The sequence below is a fragment of the Dipodomys spectabilis genome, unplaced genomic scaffold (assembly GCF_019054845.1).
Source record: "Dipodomys spectabilis isolate Male_0828 unplaced genomic scaffold, ASM1905484v1 ptg000504l, whole genome shotgun sequence".
NCBI classification, from domain to species: Eukaryota; Metazoa; Chordata; class Mammalia; order Rodentia; family Heteromyidae; genus Dipodomys; species Dipodomys spectabilis.
In genome coordinates this window covers 310,079-335,428 of record NW_024871181.1, presented here as the reverse complement: position 1 = coordinate 335,428, position 25,350 = coordinate 310,079, and the positions used below count along the sequence as shown (strand labels likewise).

At 45.8% G+C, this 25,350-nt stretch overlaps 2 protein-coding genes across 2 annotated transcripts in view; both read left to right on the top strand.

The window, feature by feature from the left end:
- The window catches only part of Mroh7 (maestro heat like repeat family member 7), a 39,235-nt gene extending 35,741 nt beyond the window's left edge, over positions 1-3,494 (top strand). The window contains exons 21-22 of the mRNA XM_042669764.1: positions 2,610-2,672; positions 3,171-3,494. Coding sequence (XP_042525698.1) covers positions 2,610-2,672; positions 3,171-3,415 — 308 coding nt within the window. The 3' untranslated portion in view covers positions 3,416-3,494. The remainder of the gene's footprint in view (positions 1-2,609; positions 2,673-3,170) is intronic.
- Positions 3,495-6,072: 2,578 nt separating this feature from the next.
- Positions 6,073-25,336, top strand: Ttc4 (tetratricopeptide repeat domain 4). The gene is made up of 10 exons (XM_042669745.1): positions 6,073-6,219; positions 6,442-6,559; positions 8,647-8,808; positions 10,140-10,217; positions 11,899-12,023; positions 15,302-15,388; positions 18,098-18,288; positions 18,851-18,932; positions 22,028-22,110; positions 24,740-25,336. The coding sequence occupies exons 1-10, from the start codon at positions 6,109-6,111 to the stop codon at positions 24,840-24,842; spliced, it is 1,140 nt and encodes a 379-aa protein (XP_042525679.1). The 5' UTR covers positions 6,073-6,108; the 3' UTR covers positions 24,843-25,336.
- Positions 25,337-25,350: the final 14 nt, after the last annotated feature.

The following is a 25,350-nucleotide window of genomic DNA, read 5'->3' as shown; positions in this document are numbered from 1 at the left end:
CACCAATCAATCTGATCATCCATTCACAAGCTGCCCACTCATGTATCCATTCATCCATCTATCCACCAATCCATCCATCTTCCAATCCACCCACATACTCACCTACTCATCATCTAACCATCTATCCTTCTACCCACCTGTCCACTCATCCATCTATCTGTACCATCCATTTACCCACCCATGGAACCATCAACCCCATCCATCCACCCATCCATTCACCTACTCAGCCAGCCAGCCATCTGTTGGCTTAACAACAAACACAGATTGATCTCTTTCTTTTTGTCAGGCACAATGCTTGGGTAAGAGAAACCTTCAGAGGGTGGTGCTGATAGGGGTTTGGGAGTGAGGGTTTAGGAAGAGGTGTGATGAGGTGACTAGTCTAATAAATGTTATACTGCTCAGAAGGCCCCTCTCCTTTTTCTGTTAGTCCTGAGGCTTGAACTCAGGGCTTAGGCACTGTCCCTGAGATTCTTTTGTTCAAGGCTAGCACTCTACCACTTGAGCTACAGCCCACCTCCGGCTTTTTCTGTTTATGTGGTACTGAGGAATTGAACCCAGGGCTTCATGCCTGCTAGGAAGCACTCTACCACTAAGCCACATTCGGAGCCCCCCTGTCTCTTAAGAAGTGACATCTGTTTCCTAGCTGCTGATTTCTTTAAAGCTTTCTCCAATCAAATAGTGTTTAACATCTCATACCTGGACCTGTGCTGGGGAATTAAGGCTGAGCAGAGCCTAGCTCTGCCCACAACAGTTCTTGATACAGTGCAGAGCTTTCTAGCCTCTGTTTGTTTGTTTGTTTGTTTATTGCCAGTTGTGGGGCTTAAACTCAGGGCCAAGACTGTCCCTGAGCTCTTTTTGCTCAAGGAAAGCACTGTACCATTTTGAGCTACAGTGCCACTTCCAGTTTTTGAGTGGTTAATTGGAGATAAGTGTCTAATGGGGACTTTTCTGACTGGGCTGGCTTCAAACTGCAATCCTCAGATCTCAGCCTCTTGAGTAGCTGCTAGGCATCTGATTCTAACCTCTTTTAAATCACAGATCTTTTGTGAGACTCTGCTTCAAGGTTATGGATACTTTTCATAGAAAAATGCATATATGAGCTGGACATAGTGGCACATATCTCTAATCTCAGGAAAGTTGAGAGTTCAAGACCAGCCTTGGTTAGCCATTAAAAACACACACAAGCTGGGCATCAGTGGCTCATGCCTGTAATCCTAGCTGCTCAAGAGGCTGAAATATGAGGATTGTGGTTCAAAGCAAGCCTGGGCCAGGTGCCGGTAGCTCACGCCTGTAATCCTAACTACTCAGGAGGCTGAGATCTGAGGATCATGGTTCAAAGCCAGCTGGGGCAGGAAAGTCCATGAGACTCTTATCTCCAATAAACCACTAGAAAACCAGAAGTGGTGCTGTGGCTCAAGCAGTAGAGCACTCGCCTTGAGCTGAAAAGCATAGGGACAGTGCCCAAGCCCAGAGTTCAAGGCCTACGAATGACAAAAAAAAAAAAAAGAAAGAAAGAAAAAAAAAAGAAAAAGCAAGGCTGGTCAGGAAAGTCTTGAGACTCTTATCTCCAATAAACGACCAGAATACGGGAATTGGCTCTGTGGCTCAAGTGGTAGAGTGCTCGCCTTCAGCTGAAGAGCACAGGGACAAGCCCCACAACCAAAAAAAAAAACAAACCATACACACACACAGATACAAAACACAAAAAAACAAAAAACATACACACACAAGAGAGTTGAGTCTGTGGCTCAAGCAGTATACAGTGTTTGCACAAGTATGATGCCTGAGTTCAAACCTCAGGGCCACCTAAAAAATGTTTATGCATATAATTCTGTATATAATCTTAGGGACATCAGGGATTCACTTTACCCTCCTCCAACTGAGCTAAGATCTGATCTGGTGGGATTTAAGATTCATAATCATAACTAAGATGCCATATGCAGACAGTAAAGATTCACAGACACTCTGGGAACTGAGGCAGTCACCTAACTTAGTCTGGGATAGACTGTACATGCAAGGACCAACAGGACTTTCCAGAACAGAAAGATGGGAGAAAAAGGCATTCTGAGAGGTAAGTAAGTAGTGTGGGCACTGGAGAAGCTGCGAACACTGTGGGAGCCAGGCAGGTGCCGAGGCTGTAGGCAGCATGCAACAGGGCTTGCCATGACTGAGAGATGGTGGGAAGGAGTTCCTGGACCCAGAATATGGAGTCTCAGTGCCTCTGGGGCCCTTGGCAGCCACAACTGACAGGTGCACAAGGTGCTCAGGGTCCTGCATATTGCTGCCATTCACTCATCGTAGAGCAGTGGGCAGTGGACACAGTACCTCCCTGCATTTCAGACAAGCAAGCTAAGGCCCAACCTATGGTAACACTGTCAGAATCAATGGTCTAGATCCTGCCCCATCCTGGTGCTATCTTTGATTACTGGACTCACTATCTCCCCCAGGACCTCTCTGGGAGTATCCAAGAATGGAGATCCCCTTTGTGTCTTCATTTGTGGGTTTTGGAGGGGACGGGGAGGCTTCTCTGAGGAAGTCTGGGCCTCAGATGGGATGGATGGCATTATGCTGAGGAGCTGGGTGCCCTTACCTTTTGAATGATGCTTCAGGGTCCCTGGTCCCCTGCATGGACAGCATAATGACGGAAGATCGGCTGAATGAAGTGAAAGCCAGTAAGTCATGCCCTGGGCCTGCGAGATTTCTAGAGACAGAGAGACACTGAGCAGCAGGAGGGGCAGGGACACAGCCAAGGCGAGGGTCTTCCCTTCACTATCCAGGATGAGAGCTGTATGGGGCCCCATGGGGTTCCCAAAGAGTAGAACATACAGCCTACCTGAGGGAAAAATGACCTAAAGATAGGGCTAGAAACCACTTAGTGCAGGATATATAGTTTGGACTTCAGAGGGTACAAGCTTATTTTGTAATTGGAAAGCTGATAAGAGCATATAGGAAGACCGGGGGCAATCCAGGAATGCTTCTTAGAGGAGGCAGGCTTTGATTCACACTTTGAAAGCTGGGAACAGTTCGGAGGGCTGGAGGAAAATGAGGTGAGCAGATGTTGCACAGGGGGCATCCAAGCCAAGGCCAGGAGGTGGGAAGGAAAGATAAGGAGTGAGACCAGCTTAGAGGCCTCGTCTTAACCAGTAGTCTTTCTTCTCCCTGTGATCCAGCTGTGGAAAACTTGAGGCATGATCCAGAAGCATCAGTGTGCATCTATGCAGCCCAGGCCCAGGAACACATCCTGTCTAGCTGCTGGAGGAATTCTTGGCCACTTCCACACGGGGACTCATGGGTGTGTGACCCGGCCACCACGCACCGCTGGAACCCCAGCTGCGAGAACCTGCCCACTTCCCACCAGCGGCGCTCCTGGATCATGCAGGCTCTGGGCTCCTGGAAGATGTCCTTGAAGCAATGATGTCACACAGCCACAGCCCCCACCTTCAAGCTGTCCAAGCACATACATGGACACATAAATGCCACATGGCTTCCCTCTCCACCCCGAGTGCTTCATGGGAGATGTCCTACTGTTATACTGGGACAAATCTGAGAGAGGGGTATGGCCTGTTGGTGACTCAGTTGCAGTATGTCTAATCTGGGTAGATGGGGAAGGTGAAGTTCAGAGAGGTGCTTGTCACAAGCCACTCAGTAAGTCCACTGGAGGTCTCAGCTTCCTCTGCCCCCATTATCACAGGAGCTAAAGAAGTGGCGATTTGGGTTTCCCTTGGGGGAAGAAAGAGGAGGAGAATCCCCCATCCCATGATATCATGTCTCAGGGCTTTGAGTCCTATCCTTAGGTTATGTGCTGTGATGTTTTCTAATTCTAGGAATTTTTATAGAGCTGATTCTACAAATATTTATAGAGCTTCTAACCTAGGCAGGTATAGGCTCTGGACACTTCATGATCTGAGGCAGAAGGTTCTCACCTAGGGCACTTTTGCCCCTTACAGACTATTTTACAATGTCTGGAGACATTTCTGGTTGTTTTAAGTTGAAAGTGGGTTGGGATCAGCATCTAGTGGGCAGAGGCCCTGGATGCTGCTCAACCCCCTACAATCACAGGACAGTTCCACAAGGAAGTTGTCATATGGCCAAGGTTGAAATTTTGGACTAGTGGAAGTGTTGGAGACACGTAAAGATACCAGCAGCAAAGCAGGGAGGCATGGGGCTGGAGGTTCCCTAGGAAGCACCACAGGCCAGTGGGGTGTTGAGATGTCAGAGAAGGTTTCCTAAAAAAGATACTTCCCAAATGGGAGGTGACCATAAGGTGCCACATGGAGCAGGTCAGGGTATGTGGGACCAAGGACCAGTATCAGATTCCTATAATGGAGGGAGAGAGGACCAGTCCACTGTGGCCTTCATCTAGAGCGCAGTGGGAAAGCATTGGGAGCTGCTCGGCAGTGGAGAGATTTGAACAGATGTTGGTTTTAGAAAGCTGCCCCTCGGGGGATACAGGAACCCCTAGGCACTGCTGGTGAGATAGTAGACTGTAGCTATTCTGGGCATGAACTTGTCACTACTCAGCTATAGTAAGTTTATGTGTATACATGGCCTGGGAACTGCACCTGTGGGAGTCTCCAAGGTCCATAAAGAGAAATGTATGAGGACTTCCATTGTAACATGCCCTGTGGTGCCAGGAGAGGGGAAGCCTAGACACTCATCCTTGAAGAATGAATGTGCTCCATGGACTCTTATGTGTAGTTAGAGGCAGTGACAGTACATATAGCACCACACACCTACATGATAAAGTATGTCACAACGTATGCACAAAAGAACTTACATTTTGAAAAACAAGATACACGAAAACACTAGAATGATTGGTTAGGAGGGAGAGATGAAGAGGAGTGGTACAAAAGTGGGGAGGAAAGGGAACCCACTACTACTTTGTAGTAGAACAAAAGGTCTGGGTGGGCAGAATGGACAAGAGCTGGACCAAGACTGCTAAAAGGAAATGGTGGCATGGACCACAGAGGGCACAATGGAAGGGCAGCCAGTCCTATAGGAGACCAGAAAGGGGGATTCTAGAACACAGTGGTTCTCAGAATAGAGGAGGGAGGAGGAGAGCAAGGTATTAAGGATGGCATCCATGTTGCTGAGTGAATGATTGAGCCAATGGTGACCCCCACATTGAGGAGTGAAGCCAAGACCAGGAGCATGATGGGGATCAGATGAGGACTGAGAGGCAGGAGTCAAGTCCAGTCTGGAAATGGTGAGCTTGAAGGATTTGGGGGAACATGGTTGTGTGGCATCCACCAGATTGATGGCTGCCGTTATACAATGAATAAATAGACTCCAGACAGTTTCCTCATCCCTTTTGCATGGGAGAACACAGTGGAAAGATGGCCTCCATAAAGTGGGCCCTCACCAGACACCAAATCTGTCCATGCCTTGATCTTGGACTTTATAGTCCCTAAACTTGTGAGAAGTAAATGAGACTTATAGGCCAAAACGTTTTTGGAATTTCGTTTTAGCAGTCTGAATTGATGAACATAGCTGCATGGGAAGGAACTCTGAAGAGGAGACTTAGAGATGTGGAATACATTTGGGTACCAGAAATGTGGTGGGATTCCCCTGGGAAAGAGCATAGAGGTGATAGATGGGTTGAGAAGCACATATTCAAAGCCTCTGCTGGGGTTGAGGAACTCATGAAATTGACCACACAATCATCCTCCAATTAATGGTAGTCCAAGGCCTTTGGGATTTTGGTATTGCTCTACGAAGAGCAGAAAGCAGGCAGGGATGCTTCATTCTCACAGCCCTGTTTACTGCCAAGAATATTCTTGAACATTACCTCAGGTCTAGGCATCCCTGTGAGTAGAGGGAAAACGGGTCAACTTTGCTTCAAAGCCAGGGGAACTCCAGGAGTAGTCAGGCCACACCCCCTTGAAGACCACGCCCCCACGAGACAGCGGAACTCAAGGTGCACCGATCGGCCACACCCCTGGGCTGGCCACGCCCCCGGTAGGCCCGGCATCCAGGCAGACGGAACCCAAGGTGCGCGTGCCGGCTGTAGCGCGGGGAGGGTTGAGGGAAGGACACCGCTCCGCCGGAAGGAGTTTTCGAGCTCTGCGCATAGTCCCTAGAACCGCAGCTGGAGAACTTCGAACTGCCATGGAGCGGTCGCCGCCCGCCGCCGCCGCCGAGGACGACTTTGACTCCTTCCTGGAGAAGTTCCAGAGTCAGCCTTACCGCGGCGGCTTCCACGAGGACCAGTGGGAGGAGGTGGGCCACCGTGGGGACTCCGCACGTGTGTGGGGATATCTGCGCTCTCGTTTCAAAATAGGGAAACTGAGGCACGCGTAGATGATAGCCGTTGATTAAGATAAGGACAGCTGGCCATTCATTCAGACCTAACATTGGTGAGATTTGATGATGAGTCATGGCATTGGAGATCTACTCAGAAAATCCATTCATGTACTTCATTCTTCTCCAAATTTTATCCAGGAATTTGACAAGATTCCCCTATTTATGAAGAAAGCACCATCGGAAATTGATCCCAAAGAGAATCCTGACTTGGCTTGTCTCCAGTCAATTATATATGATGAGGAGCGATCTCCAGAAGGTATATTACATAACTAGCATTTGATTTGTGCCTCCACTGAGTTGTGGTGAAGTGTGAGAACAGTTCTGACTGATAGCAAGTAGTGAGCTGACCCTGACTTGTCACCAGTTCACTCCACAAAGCTCTGCCACTTGAGCCACGCCCCCAGCATCATTCCACGCATCCTTTTTTTTTCTCCTTCCTCCTCCTCTTCCACCTCCTCTTCCTCCTCTTGTTTTTTTGCCGGCTTCTACTCAGGGCCTGGTCTGTCCCTGAGAGCTTTTACTGAAGGCTAACTTTGTACCACTTGAGCCACAGCGCCACTCCCCACTTTTTCTGAATAGTTTATTGGTCATAAGAGTCTTATGGACTTTTCTGCCCAGTTTCAAATGCCATACTCAGATCTCCATCTCCTGAGTAGCTAGTTAGGATTACTGGTGTGAGCCACCAGCACCAAGCTCACATGTACTTCTTTAGATAGCAGCTGTTTGCACACAGTTCCTGCCCTCCAAGGTCAGGCTCCAGTGAGAAGCCAAATTATCCTAAAGAATCAGGATAAACATGTAATAAGGGCCAACACTTAGGTGTGTTTGTGTGTCTACACATAATATGTATATTTGTGTATATATGTATACATGTATGTACTTATATACACATGTACTTATACATTTCTTACTATAGCTACACCAAATGCTGTTGAAATACTGGCTGAGAGTGAACTTACAGTGGATTGGCAATTGAAGCTGAAATGGAACAGTTTCATAGGCTTTTACTATGGCAAGGAAAATTTGCACTCCAGAGCATGAAAATATAAGCAAAATCCTCCTATTTTCTTAGTAATTAAAAAACAAAGTTCTTCAGAGCTTGGATGCATATATTCTTTCCTTCATGCTTCTTGTGAGATACTTGGAATTGATCATAGCATTGTTTGTTTGATGGTGTTTCTCCATATTGATATCCATTTTTTTAACATAACTTTGATTTGTGTTTCCTTTTTCTATTGCTTTTTTCTCTTCTGTTTATCATACATTAGGTTATTGCATGATTTAGAATCTTTTAAAAAGTAGAAATCTTTTTTTTTGTTGTTGTTGTTTTGCTTTTTGTCAGTTGTGGGGCTTGAATTCTGGGCCTAAGCGCCATCCCCGAGGCCTTCAGCTCAAGCCTAGTGCTCTACCACTTGAGCCACAGTGATACTTCCCGTTTTCTGAGTGGTTTATTGGAGATAAGAGTCTCATGGACTTTCTTTCTTTTTTTGGTGGGGGGCGGGGGGGGAGGGGGCCATGGGGGAGGGGGGGGGTCCGGTCGTGGGGCCAGAACTCTGGGCCTGGGCGCTGTCCCTCAGCTCTTCAGCTCAAGGCTAGCGCTCTACCACTTGAACCACAGTGCTACTTCCAGCTTTTTTCTTTTTGTTTATGTGGTGCTGAGGAATTGAACCCAGGGCCTTAGGCATGCAAGGCAAGTGCTCTACCACTGAGCCACCTTCCCAGCCCCCTCTCATAGACTTTCCTGCCCCCCCCCCCCCCCCCCCCCCCCGCTGTCTTTGAACCTGGATCCTCAGATCTCAGCCTCCTGAGTAGCTAGGATTATAGGTGTGAGCCACCACACCGGGCTTAAAAAGTAGAAATCTTTTTTTTTTTTTTTTTGCCAGGCCTGGGCTTAAACTTTGGGCCTGGGCGCTGTCCCTCAGTTCTTCAGCTCAAGGCTAGTAGTGCTCTACCACTTGAGCCACAGCGCCATTTCTGGCTTTTTCTGCTTAGGTAGTGCTGAGGAATCGAACCCAGGGCTTCATGCATGTGAGGCAAGCACTCTACCACTGAACCACCTTTCCAGCCCTAGAACTCTTTTTTTTTTTTTTTTTTTTTGGGTCCGGTTGTGGGGCCTGAACTCTGGGCCTGGGCGCTGTCCCTCAGCTCTTCAGCTCAAGGCTAGAGCTCTACCACTTGAGCCACAGTGCCACTTCCTGCTTTTTTCATTTTGCTTATGTGGTGCTGAGGAATTGAACCCAGGGCCTCATGCATGCAAGGCAAACGCTCTACCACTGAGCCATCTTCCCAGTCCCCCCTAGAACTCTTTTTAAAAGTAGAAAATATTTTTCTTCTTTTTTGCAGAACAAGCCAAGACCTATAAAGATGAAGGTAATGACTACTTTAAAGAAAAAGACTATAAGAAAGCTGTGATTTCATACACTGAAGGATTAAAGAAGAAATGTGCAGATCCTGATTTGAATGCTGTCCTTTACACAAACCGGGCAGCAGCTCAGTACTATCTTGGTAATTTATTTCATTAAGTACTTTAAAAAGAATTAACTTAGGATAAAAGGCTATTGTGCTGGCTAGTGGGAGGTTTAAGAATATCAGAGAAAGAAGGGCTGTTCAGAAACCTGGAATAATTGTATTCTGATCTTTCAGCTAGACATGGGAAGATGGGAAACAGGTATTGTGTAATTTTAACTGGACCAAAAGAGTGACTTAGTCACTCCGTAAGTTTTTTTAGATTTTTTTTTTTTGACAGTTGTTGTGGCCTGAACTCTGGGCCTGGGCGCTGTCCCTCAGCTCTTCAGTTCAAGGCTAGCGCTCTACCACTTGAGCCACAGCACCACTTCCGGCTTTTTTTGCTTATGTGGTGCTGAAGAATCGAACCCAGGGCCTCATGCATGCAAGGCAAGCACTCTACCACTGAGCCACCTTTCCAGCCCTGTAACTTTTAAACCAAGATGCTTCTGTAATTGTTTGTTTGTTTGTGAGTGGTACTAATGCTTGAATTCAATGCCTCACACTTTTTTTTTTGGTCCAGTCGTGGGGCCTGAACTCTGGGCCTGGGCACTGTCCCTTAGCTCTTCAGCTCAAGGATAGAGCTCTACCACTTGAGCCACAGCGCCACTTCCGGCTTTTTTCTTTTTGCTTATATGGTGCTGAGGAATCGAACCCAGGGCCTCAGGCATGCAAGGCAAGCGCTCTACCACTGAGCCACCTTCCCAGCCCCTCAATGCTTCACACTTTCTAGGCAAGCACTCTGCCACTTGAGACACACCCCCGGTCCTTGAATGCTTCTCTTCTTTAGAGAAAACAAGCAAAAAAACCTTTTTTTAAAAAAAATTGTGTTGACCTTTTATCCTGCCAAGGATGCTAGAAGGATTAATATTGTACTAGAAAGTTTTTGTTTCAATTCCAGATGGTATAGGACACCTTCAGAAACCATACATAGCCTTTGTTTCTAGGCGTAATGAGCAAATCCACCTGACCCCCCATAGCTATCAGCCACCCCTGAAGGGAAACAAGCTGTCACCCCCTGTTATTCAGCTCCCACACAAGAAAAGTTGTTTTTTGTTTTGTCAGTTGGAGGCTTGAACTCTGGGCCTGGGTGCTGTTCCTTTAGCTCTTCAGCTCAAGGCTAGCGCTCTACCACCTGAGCCACAGCGCCATTGTGTTTATGTGTACTGAGGACCTCATGTGGTACTGAGGGCCTCATGCATGCGCAGCAAGCACTCTACCACTGAGCCACCTTCCCAGCCCCAGGAAGAATATTTTTATATCTTAGATCAGAAATATCCTGAATGTTCTGTCTCAAAACTTGGTATCTTTTTCTCGATGGCTTTTATTAGGTAATTTTCGTTCTGCTCTTAGTGATGTGACAGCTGCCAGGAAGCTAAAACCCAGCCACCTCAAAGCCATAATAAGAGGTAAGTCCTATAAAACTACACCATGACTAGCACTGTCATTGCTGTCACCGCTCTAAAAAGTACCACTTAAGTCTTGATACTGAAGTGCTAGGATGCTGCAGTGAGGTCATCTTCTTTTTGGTATTGAGTTCCTGTTCCTTTTGAAAGGATTCCTCAAGGAGTAGTGCCCATTCAGCTCAAACTTTGCATGCTTTAAAAAGTTGTAGAAAATTGAAACTCCTAATTTTAAATCAATAAAAAATAAAATTAATTAAAGCAGTTCCAAAAGTCATATTCTAATTACTCCTTTTCAAATTCGTTAATTGAAAGGCAAAAATCTTCAAATGCCATGTTAATATTAATTAAAGGAATAGTTGTAGGACCTTTGCAGATAACTCTGATGCTGAGGTTTTCCTGAACTGTTTTTTTCTCCTACAGTCTGACCTTTCTATGTAATAATGCCTTTATTATTTCTGTACTTCACCTTTTCTTTGAGAAACTCATAGTTGCTTTTGAAGCTTTATTCATCACTTCTCAGTCCTCCCTTTATTCTCATGGAACAGCCTGAATGCTTATCAAGTTGTGCCTCTTTGGACGCTCATGGCTAAGGAGTGGCAAATAGGTTCAAGCCCCTTAGCTTAGAGGAGAGAAAGTTCTGGATAAAGACTGGCACATACTGTAGTCTTGTAGAGTTAGCCTCAGCCTGGAAATCTTGATTCAGTTCTCAGTTTTACCACCTTCTTTTTGTTGTTGTTGTTGGTTGTGGGGCTTGAACTCTGTGCTTGGGTGCTGTCCCTCAGCTCTTCAGCTCAAGGAGAGCACTCTGCCACTTGAGCCACAGCACCACTTCCAGTTTTCTGTTGCTTTATTGGAGATAAGAGTCTCACGGACTTTCCTGCCCAGGCTGGCTTTGAACCATGATCCTCAGATCTCAGCCTCCTGAGTGGCTAGAATTGCAGGTGTGAGCCACCAGTGCCTGGCTCAGTTTTACTTTCTAATGTGACCTTGGCAAGATGACCTCTCTTGTTGTCAGTCTGCTCATCTCTATGAGGGTATTAGGTTCATGTGACACATTGCCTTTACAGTTTAACACTTAGAAAAGCCTAGTGTACATGGGATTGGGGCAGAAAGAGAGATTGATTACATGGATAGCCATAAAGAACAAAATTAGCAGATACCTAATGTCTTTAGTCTTTGGTCTTGTGACTAGGTTGATGAATGGCCCAGGCAGATTCTTTTCTCTCTGTTTCTGTCTGAAGTTCAGAGAGGTGCTGTCCTTTGTCCAAGAGGGTAAATGACAGCCAGATTCCCAGCCCAGGTTTGTGATTTCAAAGCCTGTATTCTCTGCCATGAAGCTGTAGTATTTTGGGTTTTTTTTTGTTTTGTCTTTGTCTAAGACCAGGACTTGAACTTGGTACCTGTTTTTACTCATTGGCTGGTGCTCTACCAACTGAGCAATGCCTCTGACCCCAAGAATTCTTTACTTATAGAGTTCTTAACACTTGGGAGACTTACAAGAGTTTTGAGCTGAATGGGTACTTGGTATAGGATATTTCTGATTTAAGATATAAAATGTATTTTTCCTGTGTGGGAGCTGAAGAATGGGGGATGACAGCCTGTTCCCCTTCAGGGATGGCTGGTGGCTGTGGGGGCCAGTGGATTTTCTCGTTACTCCTAGACACAAAGGCTATGGTTTCTGCAGGTGCCCTGTGCCATCTGGAATTGAAACACTTTGCTGAGGCTGTGAGCTGGTGTGATGAAGGACTGCAAATAGATGCCAAGGAGAAGAAACTTATAGAGATGAGGTCTAAAGCAGACAAGTTGAGGGTGAGTGACAACAGACAGTTGACATTTGCTAGTTAGTATTACCCAGGTGGTGTCTTTTTGGTCATTGTAGAGTTTTTCCTAGCCACTGGGGTTATGGTTGAATGGCACAGTGTATGTTTTTTATACATGAGGCCCTGAGTTTAGTCCCTAGCACAATAACCAATCCCCCCCCCACAAAAAAAAAAATCAGTCCTTACCATTGAAGAACACACATAAGCAAACAAGTAAGTAAAGGTGAGCAAGAATATATGGTCTCGTGGGGCTGGAAAGGTGGCTCAGTGGTAGAGTGCTTGCCTTGCATGCTTGAGGCCCTGGGTTCAATTCCTCAGGACTGCATAAGCAGAAAAAGCCGGAAGTGGCGCTGTGACTCAAGTGCTAAAGTGCTAACCTTGAGCTGAAGAGCTGAGGGACAGTGCCCAGGCCGAGTTCAGGCCCCACAACCAATAACAACAACAAAAAGAATATATGGTCTCTGTGGTACAATATACAGTACTGGTATCTGACCTTGCCCTGCCAAGAGCAAGGTATACATGGAGACTGGCAGGCAGACAGAGGTTTTCTGAGAGAAGTGAGGCCTGGGCTAGGGCGCTTGACTGAGCAGTCTCCTTGGCTCAGTGATATTGGGGGATAATAATACACAAGAGTCCTAGGGGATATTTTAACAGATTTGGGTGTGCACATGCGTGCCTGGGTGCATGTGTCACTAGGGTTTGAATTCAAGGCCTCTTCCTTGCTAGGAAATTGCTTTGCCACTTGAGCCATGCTCCCAGCCCTTTTTTACTCTTTACTTTTTTTTAAAATTAGAACCTTACTTTTGCCTTGGAACAGCCTCACACCACAATTTGGTCTTGTGACTAGGTTGATGAATGGCCCAGGCAGATTCTGCTCTCTGTTTCTCTTTCTCAGAGACATACTGTCCTTTGTCCAAGGTCTACTAGGTAAATGACAGATGGATTCCCAGACCAGGTTTGTGATTTCAAAGCCTGTGTTCTCTGCCATGAAGCTGTAGCTGTACCTGTCCAAGTTGTTAGGTTATAGGCATGACCCTCTGCAACTAGCCTTGAACACTACTTTTGCCAATGCTTAAATGTATGAATAGCCTTGGACAAGTTCCTGATATTTCTGAAGCTTGGTTCCATTTTTGAAAGTGAAGAACACAATATATCCCTCAGAGTTGTGGGGTTTTGTTTTTTGTTTTTGGTGTTTTTTTTTTTTTCTTGTGTTGGTCATGGGGCTTGAACTCTGGGCCTGGGCACTGTCCCTGAGTTCTTCAGCTCAAGGATAGCGCTCTACCACTTGAGCCACAGTGCTACTTCCATCTTTTTCTGTTTATGTGGTGCTGAGGAATCGAACCCAGGGCCTTAGCATGTGAGGCAAGCACACTACCACTGAGCCACCTTCCCAGCCCCCCCCCTTTTTAAAATGAAGATTAAATTAAAAATGTATGAAATGAAAAAAGTGTATATGTCTATGTCTATATGTACACTAGCATGAATGGGTAAGTAACTGGTCTAGTCAGACAAGGGAGTATTAGTCATGAAAGGGATTGATTGTTGCTATACAATGTGAGTAAACCTCAGCTAAGCTAAATGAAAGAGGCCAGACACAAAAGGTCACATATAGTGTGATTGCATTATGTGAAACATTTAGAGGAGGCGGAAGGAGCCTGGCAGTAGCGGGGCCGGGGGGGGGGGGGGGGGGGGAGCTGCGGGTGGGACAGAAGGGTGGAAGTTCCTTTTCAGGGGATCAGAAACGCAGAGCTAGAGGTACTGATGGCCACACCATCCAGTAAGCGTGCTGAAGGTCATTGAATGATGTACATTATAGCAGGAAATAATTTTACATTGCATGAGTTCTACTTCAATGAAGGTATAAACTGTCCATCAAAAATGATAAAATTATTAAGTGGGACTTAGTTATAATAATAAAAAAAACTTTTGCTTCACAAAAGGCATGGATAAGGAAACTAGAAGTGAAGCTATCCAGTGAGCGAATGTGCAGTGCTAGGATCTATGGAGGGTTGTGCACAGAGGCTCAAGAGTTCCCTGCCATACAAAAAGAAAAAACTCCACAATGTAAAACCAGGGTGAATGGTAGAGACATGTCTCAAAAGGTTTCCAATGAGCACGTGCCAATATGCCCAGCATAGCTCATCATCAGGGAAATGCAAGTTAAACCCCCCAGAATTGCTAGCATTGGAAAAGACTCGCAAGACAAATACTGGAGAGGATGAGGGGGACGAGACCTTTCCACATTGCCAGGGGATACAAAGTGGCACTGCCGTTTTGGAAGATTGTGGGATTTTGGTTTGTTTTGTTGTATACCACCAGTGTTGGGATCTAGCAGTTAATACTAATTGATGTTTAGCTAAGAGATGTTATTTCACAGAACATGCTCGTGACAAGACTGGTGTGTGGTCCTGGTGGTGTCCTGGGGGTGGGGCGCCTTTGAGAGTGTGATCAAACTGACACCATCAGCTGATGCCATCCCTTGGCAGAGGGGATTGCAGAAGGAGAGGCCAAAATTGACCAGCCATACTCTCCCTCAGAGGGTGGGATTTTGTTCACAAGACAGTGAAGACATATGTTAATCTTTGTGGAAAAGATGAGTGATGATTTGTGCTTTATTTTAGAGTAGGGGTTAGCAAACTGATGCCCAGGCCAAATCCAGCCTGTAGCAAAGCATGCTTTTTACAGTCTATAAACAAAACCAGACGGCACATGGTCTATGAACCCTTAAATATTTGCAGTCTTCTTTGCAGAAAATATTGGCAAATTGCTATGAAACAAATGTGAGGGTGAAACCAAGATCACATTGTTTTTGCCAGATTGAGTAAAAGGTACTTATTTCCTCTCATGGATCATCGTTGTGTAGAAGGCAGAACCTCTGATACATTCTTGCCCTGGGTTCTCCAGCCGCATAGAGAAGTGGTGTTTGTCTGCCCCAGTGTCCATTGTTGTTTGGAGCTGCATCCTGGTCTGTCTAAGCCCACTTTAGAGGTGAACTCACCACTCCCTGTGTCTCACTGCCCTCACTCACATAGCCACACTAGATACACTTTTCTTGTCTGCACCTCTCAGTAGACCGGGACCCCCTTGGGTACAGGAACTAGTTTCTGCCATAGTAGGTCTGATGCTGTGGTGTGTGTTATATGAGCATTTATTGGCTGTATTGAGCACTGGCATCCTTGACAGGAGCTGGGGTGGGTAGGGTCCAAGGTAGCCATTCAGGAGCAGGCTGGGGTAAGAGACACTCATGCATCTGAACTTCATTTCCAGCGGACTGAACAGAGGGATGTGAGGAAAGCAAAACTGAAAGAAAAGAAGGAGCAGAATCAGAATGAGGCTTTGCTCCAGGCCATCAAGGTGAGTCTTCGGCATCTCTCCCTGTGTGTGAAGTTCACCAGTGTGGGGAGCCTGCTAGAAGCTTCTCTCCGGATGCCCTGGCCACACCATGCTTGGTGAAGCGGAGGGTGCACTCAGGGTTAAGTGTTCTTTCAGTTAATTGTCTTAGAAGGTCTGAGGCAGGTCTTCTTGCTCCTGTTTTACTAGCTGAGTGAACAGTCTCAGAAAGGTGAAGAAACTTCACACTGGATTTCAGAGACAGTTTGGTCCTTACCATGAGTCATACTGCACTCCAAGAAGGCTAACTTTTAAAAAGTGTTTTTATTATTGTAAAGGCAATGTGCAGAGGGGTTATAATAAGAGAAGGATAATTTTTAGAATGTTGCTCTTCTAACTGTAGCAAGCACAAGATCCTTCCTTATGTTCCTTTATTTTCAATCCAGTGCAATGCAAATATCAAACCTTGATACCCAGCAAGTCACCCATTTGAGCTTCCTTTGTTTTCTTAAGGTAGATTTTATACAAGAGCCCTAGGAGATGAGAGGCGAGTCTTCTGTTTTACTCTTTGATCAGTTCATTTATAGTTGCATTATAATATTACTTAGAAGTCACTTGGAAGTTAGGTTACCCTCGTGAGTCACTTGCTGACTTTGAAAACTTAAATGTTGCCAGGTGCTGTTGGCTCTCGTCTGTAATCCTAGCTACTTAGGAGGCTGAGATCCAGCCTGGGAAGGAAAGTCTATGAGACTCTTTTTTTTTTTTTTTTGGCTGGTCATGGGGCCTGAACTCAGGGTCTGGGTGCTGTCCCTCAGCTCTTTAGCTCAAGGCTAACACTCTACCACTTGAGCCATAGCGCCACTTCTGGCCTTTTCTGCTTATGTGGTGCTGAGGAATCGAACCCAGGGCCTCATGCATGCAAGGCAAGCATTCTACCATTGAGTTACCTTCCCAGCCCCTCTATGAGACTCTTATCTCCAATTAACCCCAGAAAACCAGAAGTGGAGCAGTGGCTCAAGTGGTAGAACGCTTGCCTTGAGCAGAAGAACTGAGGGACAGCGCCCAGAGTTCAAGCCCCATGACCCACAAAAAAAGAAAGAAAGAAAGAAAGAAGACTTCAGTGTGGCCCATGTCCTTCCAACAAGCAACCTGATAATGCATATTAGCAAGTTAACTAGAGGGATACATTCTTGATTTTCTTCCTGATGCCCCCTCACAGGGCAAGATTTGGCCATTTTCCAGAATGGGGTGCCCAGATATATGCATAGACCTTTTCTTTTTAAATTTGTTTCTCTAATACAACACTGGCTCTTAGGTCAGTACCTATAAAACATTCTCTATATCACACAGTGCTGCATTTTATTAATGGTTTAAGGCAGGGGTAGCAACCTGCAGCGATTTTTAAACAGCTTTACTTATGTTCGTTATGGCTGTGTCTGTTTTCATATTACAGTTCAGAGTTGATTAAACTCAGTAGGCTCTTTGATCTTCTAAGAAAAAGTTTGCCAACCCCAGTTTAAGGGGCTGTTGTGAAGTCATTTTGACTGAAGGTGATTTCCCCTCTTTATTCTGTTTTTATTTATTTAGCCAGTTCTGGTGCTTGAACTCACAGCCTGGGCACCGTCCTTGAGCTTCTTTTGCTCAAGCCTAGCACTCTACCATTTGAGCCACAGCACCACTTCTAGCCTTTTCTGTTTATGTGGTACTGAGGAATCGAATTCAGGGCTTCATGCATACTAGGCAAGTACTCTACCAGTAAGCCACATTCCCAGCCCTGATTTCCCCTCTTGTACAAATCTTGGGAACCTAACACACATAAGAGGTGTCCCTACACCTTAGACTCTGACTGGTCCTGCACTGCCAAGATGGAGTAGCGTGCATCATTTTTCACATCCACATCCTCAGACAGAAACAAGTATTTTCGCAAGTCTTCTCTGTGCCCTTGCACATATTCTTCCTTAGGACAAAATGTACTTCCTGTCCTCCTTTCTCGGCCTTTCAAAGTCTGGGCCCTAGCATGTCCTAGTCAGTCAACTGGGCTTCCTCTGTCTACAGTTTCACAGCTCCATTTCTCTCTTTTCTTTCTTTTCTTTTCTTTTTTTTTTTTGGTGGTCGTGGGGCTTGAACTCTGGGCCTGGGCGCTGTCCCTCAGCTCTTCAGCTCAAGGCGAGCGCTCTACCACTTGAGCTACAGCGCCACTTCCGGTTTTCTGGTGGTTTATTGGAGATAGGAATCTCACGATCTTTCCTGCCCGGGCTGGCTTTGAACCGCGATCCTCAGATCTCAGCCTCCTGAGTAGCTAGGATTACAGGCATGAGCCACCAGCGCCCGGCTTTCTTTTCTTTCTTTTAAAAAAAAGGTTATTTATTTTACTTACATGGTACCAAGGGCTTAATGTATGCTAGGCAAGCACTCTACCACTAAGCCACAGCTCCTTTCCCCACAGCTACATTTCTTGCCTTCTGTTACAATTCTTTCCATAGTGTCTCCTCTCTAGACCATAAACAGGCTTGCGGGCAGGGAGCCTTGTCGAGCTCTGTCTGTGACACAAGGACCAGCACATGGCAGGTGCCTGCTGGAGGTGAGTGACACAAGTGGTGCCTACTCTGTTTGGCCTCGGGAACAGTGAAGATGAATCCTGTGCAGAGGTGGCACTCAGGGAACACATTGTGAAGTGAGTTTGCACCCACTCCAAATAATGAGGTTTGTGTGTATGTGTGTTCTTTAATCCAGGCTAGGAACATCAAGCTCATCTTTGAAGCTGCAGATGAAGATGAAGATTCAGTCTCAAGTGGTCTGAGTGAGAATCCTTACGGAGCCCGGCTAAGTCTAGATGGCCAGGGCCGGCTGAGTTGGCCCGTGCTCTTCCTATACCCAGAGTATGCCCAGTCTGACTTCATCTCTGCTTTTCACGAGGACTCCAGGTACTTCCTCACCCAAGAGCCCATTGCTTGCTTGCATGCTTTTTCCTGCTGTCTCGACAGGAAGGTCAAGTGGATTTTTGGTTGAGGAGGGAAGAGTATAGTTTAGAGGCTTTTACACAATCTGGTTGATAGGACCCCTCTATCCAATAGCCTTAACTCAGCAGCTTCGCTGTAACACAAGTCTCATCTTCCTATGTCTGGGCTAATAAACATAATACCACAGTACAGTGTTTATTAAATGGTGGAATGTGTCACTGTTGAAGTATGAAATCATTTTAAATAACATATACACATAGTCATTTAAGTGAACAGTTACTAGAAAAAAATAACATACTACTTTAACTTCTGATTTCATAATGTGGTTAACTAAAGAATTTTAACAATTCTGAGTCTGTAAAGAAGGTGTGTTTTTGGACTAGTGATTCACAACCATATTTTGGGTTTAAATATACATGTGCATGGTGTGTTTGGGCAGTCTTCTCTCTGAGTTGGTATCCAGGGACTGCTACGGGAGAATAGATCAGAAGTCATTGATAACAGAAACGGCACGTTATATCCTTAGGTTTATCGATCATTTAATGATGATGTTTGGTGAAATGCCCTCCTGGGACTCAGAGCGAAAATACTGCCCTGATCACTTGGAGGTAAGAGACGTGTTCACTTCTCCATGGACTTTTTAGAGGGAAGAAAATAGGGACAGAGATGAACTGGTTTTTTTTTTCCACTGTGCTAATATAGTAATATATATAATATAGTAATATATATAATATAGTAATATATATAATACAGTAATATATAAAACAGCATTTACCATTTAGCCATTCTTTTTTTTTTTTTCCTAGTTTTGTCTTGAATTTGGGCTTGGGCACTGTCCTTGAGCTCGTTTGTTCAAGGCTAGTGATCTACTACTTTCAGCTACAGCTTACTTTCAGTTTTTGAGTGGTTAATTAGAGATGAGAGTCTCACAGGGACTTTTGTGCCCCAGCTGGCTTTGAACTACAATCCTCAGATCTCGGCCTCCTTCGTAACTAGGCGTACAGGTGTGAACTACCACCGCCAGGCTCATTTAGCCGTTCTTTGGCACATTCACTCTTTGTAAGCATTACCACCTCCCTGAGTCCTCCACCATCCCAACGGAAACCCTGGACTCAAGAAATAGCGGCTCCCTGCTTTCCCCCTCCCAGCCCCAGCCCTGCTTCTTGTGTCTGCATTTTATTATCCCACATGTCAGTGGGATCATATCGTATTTGCCCTTTCATGTTGGGCTTATTTCATGTCGTAGGTATGTTGTACCTTACATATGATAGCATATGTCAGGTTTTTTGGTTTTTTTGTGTATTGGGGATTGAACCCAGAGCCTTGTGTCAAATGCCCTACCACTGATCTATGTCCTCCTCCCCTGTTTGAGACAAAGTCTCGTGTTACCTTTGTCCACATGGATTCATGCTTCTGCTTTTGCCTTGGAAGTAGATGGTATTACAAGTGATTGTCACCATTCCTAGCGCAGCCTTCTTTTTAAGGCTGAATAATATTCCATTAGAGTTTACAGAATAGAGAATTCATCTTTTGCTAGATCTGGTGGTACACATCTATAATTCTAACATGCAGAGGTCTGAGGCAGGGTGATCCAGAGTTTGAGGGAGTCTAAGCTACATGATGAGTTTGAGGCTGGTCTGGACGACAGAGTGAGAGAGACCCTGTTTCAGAAAACAGAGAAAGAATAATTTCTGTCTGTGGTGTATGTAATCCCAGTATTGTAGGAGGCTGAGGCAAGAGTTCAGGCTTTAATGATAAAGAGTTCAAGGCTTTAATGATAACCTTTTCTCAAAACCAAAAATACTAGTTTCTAGATATTGAGAGTAAGATGCTAGCTGATGCACCAGCAACCCTGAAAACTTTCATGTGCATTTTCCATAAGCAAGAACTTTTCTTCATAATCCCCAAATAGCTGTCAAAGTCAGGAAATTAACATGGATATCTACTCCCATCTTACTAGTGACCTCGGGCTCTTTTCAGGTTTCACAGTTTGTCCCAGAAATGTTCTCCTTAGTCCAAAGTTCCTGTTCAGAAGCAGAGTATATTCAGTGATCATCTCCTGTAGTCTCCTCCCACAAAAAATGAGTTTCTGGGACATCCCTTCGCTTTCCTCATAGACACCGCTGTGCAGATTCTAGATCATGTATTTTGTGGAGTGCTGTGTGGTTTGTCTTAGGCCTTCTGTGACGAGGCTGGAGTTCTGCATATGTGGCTGGAGTATCACGGAAGTAATGCTGTGTTCTCATTACATCCATCTGTCCATCTGTCCTGTTCTGATGTTGGTCACACCTGATTGAGGACATGTCTGCCAGGATTCTCTACCATTACTATTTTTGCTTTGTTTGTTAGTTTGTTTGTGCAGAACTCGGGATTGAACTCAGGGCTTTGCACTTGCTAGGCACGTGAACTATTCCCCAACCCTTTTTGTTTTTGAGATGGGATCTTGCCAGCTTTGTCTGGATTGGCCTGGAACTTAGTCCTGTCTCCACTTGCCAAGTAGTTGGGATTGTAGGCATGTGCCATCATGCCCAGATATATTTCTTCTTTGAAATTATGTAAATGTATCCCATTGCACTTCAACCTCTCAACATTTGTTTACTTACATCAGTGGTTTTTTTTTTTTTTATCATTTCTTCTTTATTCAGAGTTAAAATATGTTACCATGGTAATTTTTTAATGTTTATTTTATCCTGGATTTGGCTGGTAGAAATCCCTTCACAGTTGTTTCTGTGTCCTTTTGACTTATTCCCAATTTAAGCTCTTGCTCTCTGAAACAAATGCATCAGGATTAAATAGAGCTTTCCTAACCCAGCTCTGAAATCAGCCATAGTTTCCTACAGAGGCTTGGTTCTTTCAGGGCAAGGGGACTCATTGCTCCTGTGCCTCACGGCGAGGGTGTCTTGCACGCGCGCATGTGTGTGTGTGTGTGTGTGTGTGTGTATAAAAATAAGATGTACTTCTGCTCTGAGTCTAGTGCCATAGGATTTTTCTCCTTTTCTGTTTGTACTGATGAGTTATTTTGTTATTATCCCCATACTGGGGCTTGACTCAGGGCCTCACACTCCTGCTTAGCCTTTTCTCTCAGAGTGTATGCTCTACCACTTGAACCACACATCATTTCCATCTTTTTTAATTGGAGATCTGTTTCCTAGATTTGTCTGTCCAGGTTGGCTCTGAACTACATTCCTCAGATCTTAGCCTCATGAATAGCTAGGATTACAAGTGTGAGCCACTGGTGCCTAGCCTTTCACCCTCGTTGGTCCCTCTCCTTCCAGAGCCTTCTGGGACTTAGAGCCACCAGTATGGGTGCTGTATTCATGTTTTACTAACTCTGACGTCCTATATTGCTCAGCCACCCTGAGTGAATGTCCTCTTTGAGCTCTGACCTGCACACAGCCTTCCCCCCCTGCTCAGGTTCTTTGAACCCCATGGCCTTCTGCCTCCAATACCTAACGGCTCTAGGACTAAATTTCAGGGAAGGGAAAGCTACACAGGCTGAGCTTGAGCACTGGCTTGCTTTCTTCCCATGGACCATGTTCTGTTTGGAGAGTAGACCTGAGTACAACCTTTTGTGCAGGGTCAAAGCACTCAGCCCATAGGGTGTGGGCAAGGAGGCTCCCCCCACCTCCCCAGGAGCCTCTGCAAGCCTCGAGATGTGCAAGCTTTTTTTGTCCCTGACTCCCGCTCCTGGTTAATCTTGCAGGTATACTTTGAGGATGAGGACCGGGCAGAGCTGTACCAGGTGCCCCCCACGAGCACGCTGCTGCAGGTCTTGCAGCACCCCAGGTAAGTATCGCTGAGGGCGATGTTCCAGCTCCTTCCAGGGTAGGTGGCTTCTCAGTGGTTGCCTCAGATCCCCTTCTTTGCTCGGACACTGAGCTGTGTGACAGGACAGCCACAGGGCAGGTTGCAGTGTGACAAGACCCATCATCACACCACAGGCAGATACCTCCAGACCAGGGGGAGTGAGAGGGCAGGGAAGGGAAAGCCTGCCTCTCTACCTGAAGGCAGCTGAGTTTGTGTCCATTTCCTGAGTGTGCCTGTGTCTCTTGCTTCTGTTAGTGGGAAAGAGCAGTGGCTCTTAAAAACACATATACCTCCTCTCCTCACATGTGACCCCAAGCACACACTGCCTCTGGGGCTCTCGATGAGAATGCTGTTGCCTACATATTTCTCAGCAGATGTCAGTGACCTTGTAAATTGTGGGCCAGCGCCTTGGCAGGAGGGCGTCTTTGTGGTCAGAAGTGGCAGCAAGCGCAATTTGGCTGTCTCAGCTCTCTGAATCAACAAGCTGACTCTTTTTTTTTTTGGTCATGGGGCCTGAACTCTGGGCCTGGGCACTGTCCCTCAGCTCTTCAGCTTAAAGCTTACGCTCTACCACTTGAGCTACAGTGCCACTTCTGGTTTTCTGGTGGTTTATTGGAGATAAGAGTTTCACCGACTTTCCTGCCCGGGCTGGCTTTGAACCGCAATCCTCAGATCTCAGCCTTCTGAGTAGCTAGGATTACAGGTGTGAGCTACCAGCACCTGGCTAACAAGCTGACTCTTAGACTGCTTTTCTCCAGCCTTGAGCCTGGGGATAAGAAAGGCAGATACTTCTGTACTTAGGCTGAGGAAAGAGGAAATTGAGGTGACAGAGAGCTGAGTTAGGACCACACGTGAAGCATAACATGGATGGACCTGCTCAGGAGTATAAGCTCTGTCCTGAGTGTGGCCACTTTTCTCTCTGGTCTCAGAGGGTGTTTTGTTTCTACAGATTTTCTATAGATTGTTTTTTGTTTCTACAGATTTGAAGTGTTCTGTTTGCTGGCGAGGTCTGTAATAGGAGGGGATGGATTGGAGAGCTTAGGGCAGACTGGATGGGATTGATGGAAAAGCAGACTGTATCTGCTTTGGCTTAGGAAGCAACTGAGGAAAAGTTCTCCAGACCCAATCAATACTTCTCTTAATTGTGTTTTTCTCTGAGCTGAAATTGTCCTTCTCAAAGTTCATGGACAAAATTTTAGCTGTTTATTTTTTTATTGTAGTGCCATCCTGGGGCTTGAACTCAGCCCGGGTGCTGTGCCTGAGCTTTTGTGCACAAGGCTAGCATTTTATCACTTAAGCCACAGCCTCACTTCTGGCTTTTTTGGTGGTTAATTGGAGATATAGAGTCTCATGGAATTTTCTGCCTGCCTGGCTTTGAACCCCGATCTTAAGATCTCAGCCTCTGAAGTAGCTAGGATTATTTATTGTTAACAAATTACCCAGAATTCTTCAAAGGTCTGAGATCCTCCCGACACAGTATGTCTAAAAAATAAGGGAGAGATCTTGGTAAAATAGAGATGGAGCCCGACAAGAAATGTACTCATTACCTTACTGATGTATCTGTAACCTCTCTGTACAGCATCTTTACAAGAAAGTAAAGTAAAAAATTGTAGATGAATTCATTGAGGAAAATCAACTTCATACTTTCAGAAAATGAAAGTGTTGGGGCTGGGAAGGTAGCTTAGTGGTAGAGTGCTTGCCTATTGCACGCATGAGGCCCTGGGGTTCGATTCCTGAGTACCATATAAGCAGAAAAGGCCGGAAGTGGTGCTGTGGCTCAAGTGCTAGCCTTGAGCTGAAGAGCTGAGGGACAGCGCCCAGGCCCAGAGTTTAGGCCCTAAGACTGACCAAAAAAAAAAAAAATGAAATGAAAGTTGCTACTTTTTAAATTACTAACATAGCTAGGGGACCATTCAGGACTGGTTTCTGGCAACTCCGTACCCTGAACTGGGTGGATCCAAGAAACAGGACCCTCTAGAGGTTGGCCCCTTCATATTGCCATTACCTTGGCCTGGCAGGCCAATGCTTGTCCACCCCTCCAGCCCTGTCTCACATGCTTGCCTTATGCCCTCAGCAAATGCTTGGGTTACCTAAATCTCCTAGGCCTCTCCTCCCCTCCAGCCCTTCCCCAAATGAAAGCCAGCTTCAGACTTGGCATCTTCTAGGAAGCCTTTCCTGTTCCCCTGCCTGTGGAGGGAATCAGGTCTCTGTGGGTTAATGCTGTGCTTCACAAACCTTCCTCTGTTGTACTGGTTATCCTTGATGGGTTCTTTATCTTCCTTTACCAGGGCTGAGCTTGAGAGCGAAGACAGTGGTTTTTAATCTCTTGTATTTTCAGCATGGGACCTGTCTTACCCAAGTTACTCAAGGAATGAAATGAATGAAAAGCAAATTTTATACTTACATTTCGTGTTTAGACATAGGTGAGCCTGTGCTAGAGTGCTGCCTTACAAGTTCTTCAAGGCTATAAGGGGGAATGTCAGGCTGATTTCAATAGACCTAGGAACAACCAAACACACAAATGTTTACCAACACCCAAAGGTTCACCTTGAGTATGTTCGGGAAGGTCCACGGATGATTAACCCAGTCTTTGCTCTGTTCCTTGCAGGTACTTTGTAAAAGCTCTGACACCAGCATTTCTAGTCTGTGTAGGAGGCTCTAGTTTTTGTAAGAATTACCTCCGGGGAAGAAAGGTGTGCAGGGTAAAGTGATGGAGCCAGACCTCCTGGATCTCCTTCCTCACCTTCCTCTGCGGAAATCTAGCACACTTGAAGCTGCTGGACATGCCACAAGCCCAGCCCTTTCTTTCTGTCATCTTGAGGACACTCTCCTTTCTAGCCTTGTGCTGAAGGAGCTGTGACTTCCCTGAACTGTGTCCCCCTGGCCAAGTTAGTGACTCCAGCTGGTCATTATTCTCCTCTGTGGATCCAGAGCCCTGGATGGTGGTCAGGGCATCCTTGAAGTCCATTTCTGAAGGGGACCATGTGCTGCAGTTCCCACAGCAGTTGGCTTTGGTACCACACTGGCCTGAAGAAACTGACTTGGATCCAGTAACATGGCTGTGCAAGAAGACACCCTCCAAGGCAGTAAACCCACTCTGCCTGGACTAAGACTGAGACACTATGGCCAACGGTTGTTTGAGCAGCATGGAGAGAGCTGCATAGGGTGTTGTAGATTCTGTGAATAAATGGGGTCAGAAAAGCCACTAGATACCCCTCA

Coding starts and splice junctions, on each gene's coding strand:
- Ttc4 (XM_042669745.1), top strand. CDS start 6,109: ATGGAGCGGTCGCCGCCCGCCGCCGCCGCCGAGGACGACTTTGACTCC. Junction 8,809..10,139: donor AGCAGCTCAGTACTATCTTG/GTAATTTATTTC, acceptor GGCTTTTATTAG/GTAATTTTCGTTCTGCTCTT. Junction 12,024..15,301: donor CTAAAGCAGACAAGTTGAGG/GTGAGTGACAAC, acceptor CTTCATTTCCAG/CGGACTGAACAGAGGGATGT.